Raw genomic sequence first — 8,339 nt, 5'->3', positions numbered from 1 at the left:
TACGGTTACACGGCGCCTCACAGTCACCTCTTGTGCTGCTTCTCTCTGGGCCCGGCTGTCAGCTGGGATCGGGGCAGCGCCACATCACTGGGTCCGTGTAACGACACATGTTGTACACCGAGTGGAGCTTTCTTATAGGCGGAGTGGTGCCGCTTGCAGCGGGGATATGGGGTGTTTTACATAACCCGTTCTGACTTGAGATCAGATTCTAAAACTGTCTTCTACATCCTGACAGTGTTCTGAAAAAGCTATGTTTCTATGTCAAGTCGTTCTTCGATTTTTCCAAAATAGCAGACCTACAAGCTCATAGCGCGCCACTCGGTGTTAGCTTAATGCTAACACCAAAAGGGGTTCCCGCCCCAAAATGGGATAAACATGTACAGTGCAGCTTTCTTAGGTGGAGGAGGGTATAGCCTGCAGGGATCAACACCGTTTTCGGGTTTCTGATCCGGTCGGGGGAGCGGAAATAACTTTGACGTCATGTCGTAGTCTGGTTGTACTCTTCAGGAGACCGGAACCAACGGCCCGGAACCGCAAAATAATTCCTGGCGATCAAGGGCATCATAACTTTCGGGCCTACCCAATAAAACCTGTGATGCGTTATAGCTTATAGGAATAGTTTGTTTGGTATATTATATACTACATCTTCTATTCCAACTCGTATAGCGACTGGCGAGACTAAAGCACTAGTTATAACTCCAGTCAGCGTTTAAATGGGATTAGGGGAACCAAAACAAAGCGCTGTCGAAAAACCGGAACCAGCGTTTTTTTTTTGTCTTCTTTTTTCCCCCCATTTTTTCTCCTTTTTGTTTTTCAGTAGGCATGACCTACAGTATAGACCGGCTCACACCGGACAGTTTGGAAGGAATACCAGCTTTCCTCCTCGGTGGTGATGGTGAGGTTAGGTGGAGGTTAGGTGGAGGGTGCTGCCAACAGGGATGGGAGGTTAGGTGGAGGGTGCTGCCAACAGGGACGGGAAGTTAGGTGGAGGGTGCTGCCAACAGGGATGGGAGGTTAGGTGGAGGGTGCTGCCAACAGGGACGGGAGGTTAGGTGGAGGGTGCTGCCAACAGGGATGGGAGGTTAGGTGGAGGGTGCTGCAACAGGGACGGGAGGTTAGGTGGAGGGTGCTGCCAACAGGGACGGGAGGTTAGGTGGAGGGTGCTGCCAACAGGGACGGGAGGTTAGGTGGAGGGTGCTGCCAACAGGGATGGGAGGTTAGGTGGAGGGTGCTGCCAACAGGGATGGGAGGTTAGGTGGAGGGTGCTGCCAACAGGGATGGGAGGTTAGGTGGAGGGTGCTGCCAACAGGGATGGGAGGTTAGGTGGAGGGTGCTGCCAACAGGGATGGGAGGTTAGGTGGAGGGTGCTGCCAACAGGGACGGGAAGTTAGGTGGAGGGTGCTGCCAACAGGGATGGGAGGTTAGGTGGAGGGTGCTGCCAACAGGGACGGGAGGTTAGGTGGAGGGTGCTGCCAACAGGGATGGGAGGTTAGGTGGAGGGTGCTGCCAACAGGGATGGGAGGTTAGGTGGAGGGTGCTGCCAACAGGGACGGGAGGTTAGGTGGAGGGTGCTGCCAACAGGGACGGGAGGTTAGGTGGAGGGTGCTGCCAACAGGGATGGGGAGGTTAGGTGGAGGGTGCTGCCAACAGGGATGGGAGGTTAGGTGGAGGGTGCTGGCCAACAGGGACGGGAAGTTAGGTGGAGGGTGCTGCCAACAGGGATGGGAGGGTTAGGTGGAGGGTGCTGCCAACAGGGATGGGAGGTTAGGTGGAGGGTGCTGCCAACAGGGATGGGAGGTTAGGTGGAGGGTGCTGCCAACAGGGACGGGAGGTTAGGTGGAGGGGTGCTGCCAACAGGGATGGGAGGTTAGGTGGAGGGTGCTGCCAACAGGGATGGGAGGTTAGGTGGAGGGTGCTGCCAACAGGGATGGGAGGTTAGGTGGAGGGTGCTGCCAACAGGGATGGGAGGTTAGGTGGAGGGTGCTGCCAACAGGGATGGGAGGTTAGGTGGAGGGTGCTGCCAACAGGGACGGGAAGTTAGGTGGAGGGTGCTGCCAACAGGGATGGGAGGTTAGGTGGAGGGTGCTGCCAACAGGGACGGGAGGTTAGGTGGAGGGTGCTGCCAACAGGGATGGGAGGTTAGGTGGAGGGTGCTGCCAACAGGGATGGGAGGTTAGGTGGAGGGTGCTGCCAACAGGGACGGGAGGTTAGGTGGAGGGTGCTGCCAACAGGGACGGGAGGTTAGGTGGAGGGTGCTGCCAACAGGGATGGGAGGTTAGGTGGAGGGTGCTGCCAACAGGGATGGGAGGTTAGGTGGAGGGTGCTGCCAACAGGGATGGGAGGTTAGGTGGAGGGTGCTGCCAACAGGGATGGGAGGTTAGGTGGAGGGTGCTGCCAACAGGGACGGGAAGTTAGGTGGAGGGTGCTGCCAACAGGGATGGGAGGTTAGGTGGAGGGTGCTGCCAACAGGGATGGGAGGTTAGGTGGAGGGTGCTGCCAACAGGGATGGGAGGTTAGGTGGAGGGTGCTGCCAACAGGGATGGGAGGTTAGGTGGAGGGTGCTGCCAACAGGGATGGGTGTTATTATACCAAACCAAACGGGAACCTCTTCTCAGAGCTGGCTTGTGTCTTTTTTTTAAATGGAAATGATGAGACTCTTGTGTACACTCTGGTGTACAAATGTAATGACCCCAATGTTTAATTAGTGCTTTTAATTAGTGCTTTTTCCCCCCCCTCTCAGCAGACCTCGTATTGAACTGTGCTTTTCTTGTGCTTATTTTACAAACTGTTAAATCAAACAGTCAACCATGTAACCATTTTTAATGACATTTGTATACATTCTCAGAGTTCAATTAACATAAGGGTTTTAACTGTGTAGATGAAAGGGAGAAGTCCAATAACTTATTTAACCCATTTTAGGCGGGAACCCCTTTTGGTGTTATGCTTTAGCTATTTAAACATAGCAGATCTACAAGCTCTTAGCGTGCCACCGAGTGGCGCGCTTGTAGGGCTTGTAGGTCTGCTTTTTTTGAAAAATCGAAGAACCACTGACATAGAAACATAGCTTTTTCAAAAAACTGTCAGGATTCAGAAGACATTTTTAGAATCTGATCTCAGCAACAACCAGGCAAATTTACCTTGGACAATAACGCATATTTACAGTTTTTTTTCTGTTCTTATCCCCCCCCCCCCCCTCTCTCTCTCTCTCTCTCTCTCTTCCCACAGATGGGATGAACTGTATGAACAAAGACCATGGCTGTGCCCACATTTGCAGAGAGGCTCCCAAGGGAGGCGTGTCCTGCGAGTGCCGACCGGGGTTCGAGTTGGCCAAGAACCAGAAGGAGTGTATATGTAGGTTCTGTCTGTCTGTCTGTATATGTAGGTCTACCGCAGCTGACCTCAGAGCAGTGCACAGCTCCACCTACACCCACAACACTCACACACACACACACGCACACGCACGCACGCACACACACACACACACACACACACACACACACACACACACACACACACACACACACACACACACACACACATTCTCCACAGAGTGTTTTAACATTCAGGTCAGCTCCCCAAACCTCCAACTGCTAATTCCTACTAAAATGGACTTGTAAGGATGGTATACTGCGTGGTTTGTATGATTGGCCAGTGGATTATATCCAGACTAGAATATATTTCTATAGTCTTATAGTTTTAGTCACCACAGCTTAGTTTTTATTTAGTTTTCGTCAGTGAAAAAAGGTAGTCGAGGGGTAGATTATTTTCATCAATGGCTGTCTGGGGACAAGGTATCAGCCAATGGCTGTCTGGGGACAAGGTATCAGCCAATGGCTGTCTGGGGACAAGGTATCAGCCAATGGCTGTCTGGGGACAAGGTATATACTGATACAGATATGGTAGCGGGGAGGGATGGACACACATCTGTGTTATTACAGCATTACTTTAACTTACTGTGCTCAGAGAGATGCCAAACAATTCCCATAAAGGTAGTAGTATCCATGATCAAAGTTCCACTGGGCTTTTATATGAAATTTGAGGACGGACATCAGGAATTCCACTGAGGCTGCCCTGACTGATGGATTCCATAATAATAATAATAATAATAATAATAATTCCACTGAGGCTGCACTGACTGATGGATTCCATAATAATAATAATAATAATTCCACTGAGGCTGCACTGACTGATGGATTCCATAATAATATTAATAATAATTCCACTGAGGCTGCACTGACTGATGGATTCCATAATAATAATAATAATAATAATAATAATAATAATAATTCCACTGAGGCTGCACTGACTGATGGATTCCATAATAATAATAATAATAATAATAATTCCACTGAGGCTGCACTGACTGATGGATTCCATAATAAAAAGAAAAAGGCTCCATTCTTCATCATCTCCCATTTTGCACTCTTTCACGCACGAGTGCAGCCATAATTTTGATCACACTTGACAACACATTATTCTGTTCTCCTCTGAAGGTGAGACTGCTGAGAGCTTTGTGAAATCCTCTGCAATGTGTCTTTCCTTTCCTTTCCCTTTCTTTCTTTCTTTCTTTCTTTCTTTCTTTCTTTCTTTCTTTCTTTCTTTCTTTCTTTCTTTCTTTCTTTCTCTCTCACCTTTTCTCTGTCTGTCTGTCTGTCTGTCTGTCTGTCTGTCTGTCTGTCTGTCTGTCTGTCTGTCTGTCTGTCTGTCTGTCTGTCTGTCTGTCTGTCTGTCTCACTCACACATTCTCTCCCCCCCCCCCCCTCTCTGTGTCTGCTCAAGTCATTCCACCTGTCAATGTCTTCAGAGTAACAGTGGGAGGCTCTGCTTCCAGTCAGCCATGACTCTGCTTCTTTATTACCCCACATTAGAAATGTCCCCTGGGGGCCCTATAGTCTATATTACATTAGAAATGCCCCTGAGGGCCCTAGTCTATATTACATTAGAAATGCCCCTGAGGGCCCTAGTCTATATTATATTAGGGTAATTGTCTCTGTTATATTTCAGTAGGAATGTCCCCTGGGGTAATTGTCTGTTATATTTCAGTAGGAATGTCCCCTTGGGTAATTGTCTCTGTTATATTTCAGTAGGAATGTCCCCTGGGGTAATTGTCTCTGTTATATTTCAGTAGGAATGTCCCCTGGGGTAATTGTCTCTGTTATATTTCAGTAGGAATGTCCCCTGGGGTAATTGTCTCTGTTATATTTCAGTAGGAATGTCCCCTGGGGTAATTGTCTCTGTTATATTTCAGTAGGAATGTCCCCTGGGGTAATTGTCTCTGTTATATTTCAGTAGGAATGTCCCCTTGGGCACTAGAATCTGTTATATTTGGGCAGACTGCCTCAACTATAGTTGTCGACAGAGAGCCTACTACTACCTTGCCTTTAAAAACACTGCGTTCCTTAAAAGGCGTGTGCGTCACATGGGCGTGTGCGTCTGTGCGCGCTTGTGTGTGTGTGTGTGTGTGTGTGTGTGTGTGTCTCTTTGGAATCACGCTCCTCACCGCCACCTTGTGTGTTGCCACAGTGACGTGTAACTATGGAAACGGCGGCTGCCAGCACACATGCGATGACACGGAGACCGGGCCGGTGTGTGGCTGTCACCAGAAGTACGCTCTGCACTCCGACAGCAAGACCTGCATCGGTGAGTGACAGCCATGCTGGCTTACAGTGACACATGTATTGTACACGCACGCACGCACGCACGCACGCACGCACGCACGCACGCACACACACACACACAAAGGTAGGTACAGTGCACACACTTTTCTCTTGTGCATCTCTGGTGTGTCCATCATCGAGCAGAAATGGATCACGCGCAAATGCACACTCTACAAATGCAGCGCGCCTTTCTGCCTTTACTTATGCACTGCACTCACACACGCACGTGCACATGCACGTACACACACACACACAAACACAAGCAAGCAAGCTCTCATTCATCGCAGTTGTCTAAGATAGATCTAAAATAGATTATTATTTTATATAAAGAAATAGATAAGTGAAAGCGGTGTGTTTTGGGATGGAAGACAGACAGACAGACAGACAGACAGACAGACAGACAGACAGACAGAGGCATAACATAATGTCAGCTAGCCTGTTGTTTGTCCCATTTACACATGGTAACTTGAATGTGGACATGCTTTCTGGAATGCAGATTGCTAATGCCAGTAATGTTTCAAGTTGTCTAACTTGTGGGCCATGGTCATTGGTCAGTCCCTGTGGGGGACCCATATAGGGTCCATTTGGTCCTTTTGTACACTCTCAGAGTCACGGGGGTCCTTGAGATTAAAAGGTTTGAGAATCACTCATCTATAGGAATAAACAGAAATGTAAAGAAATTCATATAAAACACTATAGTGCAACATCAACCGAAGCATTCAAAAATACAAAGAAATTGATTACTGTAAATTACATATCATCATGTGATAAATGATGTGGTATGGGAATGGCATAGACCGACATACTCGCCGATACTGACACCAGCATTCTAGCCAGCCGTGGCGCCTGATGGAGGGGAAAGGAACTGGTTGGAATAACGTGTTCCTTCCACGCTATACGTCCAACCAGGGAAACAACCAGGGAAACACTGTCAGGTGTAAAGGAGCAACTTGGACACTCAGGCATGAAGGAAGCATGAGTTCAAGTCCGTTGCTCTCCCCTTGTCCCCCATATATGGGGACTAGGTTGGTGGAGGGTGTGTAGAGCCCAGGATCACATTAGATAATTGACACAGGGGTGAAAAATGGGTTACAAAATCGTGTGATAAAGAAATATATTAAAGAAAAAGTATTGGCTTCTGATACTGGTTTCGGCATCGGAAACAACTCTAGTGCGTTTACAACTCGCACCAACATGTTATAACCACCATGTCTCTACTCTCCGGAATAATCCTTATGCTTTCTTGCTATGCTGTCAAGGAAAAGGAGTCCGTGTTGCAGAACTGGTGATTTAATGAACAAAATAATAATTCAAAAAGGACAAACGTGATCAGCCAGGGTTCTAATTCTGTATCCAATCTCCGTAGTGAACAAACAAAGTAAAATCTCTCTTCCTCTCATTAATGCGACCGCTTATCCCTGCACACCAGAACAGACAGTAAACACAAGATATCCCATAATATTCCTCGTCCATGCAGCCTCAGCCCGCCAACACAGTTAAAGGAACAATCCCCCTGTATATACCTTAGGGTTACAATGTCTTTTGGCATCCAGATGAATCCACATACAGAGGGATTGATGTCACTTGACCATCAAGATCTTCAAAGTAACTATAGTAACTAAAGTTGTAGCGGAGTAAAAGTACGATATTTGCCTCTGAGATATAGTGGAGTAGAAGTAAAAGTACTGGAAATTAAATTGGAAATACTCAAGTAAAGTAGCCTACAAATAATTGTGCTTATAAGTACAGTACTGAAGTATATGTACTTAGTTACGTTCCACCTCTGGTCTCCTCCATAAACAAAACGGATAATCTCCCCCTCTCTCTCACACATAATGACATTAGCTATAGCTACGTGCATTACAGTAATAGTCTGTCAGGGCTGTGGAATGAGCGGCTAATCGCCCCGAGGCACTACAGAGGCCAGTGGGAATGACTGACAAAATGTCTCCCGCTCTGAAAAACATATTCATCATCTCCATTATTATAACTCCACCTTCATCAGCCCTGTTACTGTAGTCCACTCAGAACCCACAGCCAGCCCCCATCAGACACCAGCTTCTCTTCCAAACGCACCCTGCCCACACGTATCCTGGCCCTTCCTCAACTTAACCCTTTTTGACCTGGGAACGATTCTACAAATGTCTTCTAAATCCCGACTGTTTTCTTGAAAAAGCAGGTTTTTTTATGTCAGTCGTTCTCATACACTTTCATGTCACTTTTCACAATTCTTCAAAAATAGCAGACCTACAAGCTCATAGCGCGCCACTCGGTGGCGCGCTATGAGCTTGTAGATATGCTATTTTTCAATAGCTAAAGCATAACATAATGCTAACACCAAAAGGCGTTCCCACCCAAAATGGGTTAAAGGAAATGATTATTTTTCGTCCCACTACTTTTCTAATCACCAGAAGACAAATGAGCCAGGTTCCAGGTAAGTGGAACTTTTTCACGGCTATTTTTCCTTCGTCTCCTTCCTTTTCCCACTCCCATATTTGGCTTGGAGCGTACACGTGATTATAATGTTTTTCTCCTGTGCCGTTTTCTATTTTTTTCAGCCCTCTGATTTGGAGTTCAGAGAAGGTTCTCAGAGAAGCTTTCAAATTGAGGTCCTTACACTCCAGGGCCATTTCAAGACATGGAAATAACATTATTTTGAACTATTTGTTTGTGTCATGAGTA

At 47.4% G+C, this 8,339-nt stretch overlaps 1 protein-coding gene across 1 annotated transcript in view; it reads left to right on the top strand.

The window, feature by feature from the left end:
* The window catches only part of scube1 (signal peptide, CUB domain, EGF-like 1), a 151,409-nt gene that overhangs the window by 68,253 nt on the left and 74,817 nt on the right, over positions 1-8,339 (top strand). Inside the window, 2 exon segments of the mRNA XM_083757696.1 lie at positions 3,226-3,351; positions 5,524-5,640. Of these exon segments, the coding sequence (XP_083613822.1) occupies positions 3,226-3,351; positions 5,524-5,640 (243 nt within the window).

Source organism: Protomyctophum parallelum (assembly GCF_964188405.1).
Source record: "Protomyctophum parallelum genome assembly, chromosome: 22".
NCBI lineage: Eukaryota > Metazoa > Chordata > Actinopteri > Myctophiformes > Myctophidae > Protomyctophum > Protomyctophum parallelum.
This window is presented reverse-complemented; position numbering and strand designations above follow the sequence as displayed.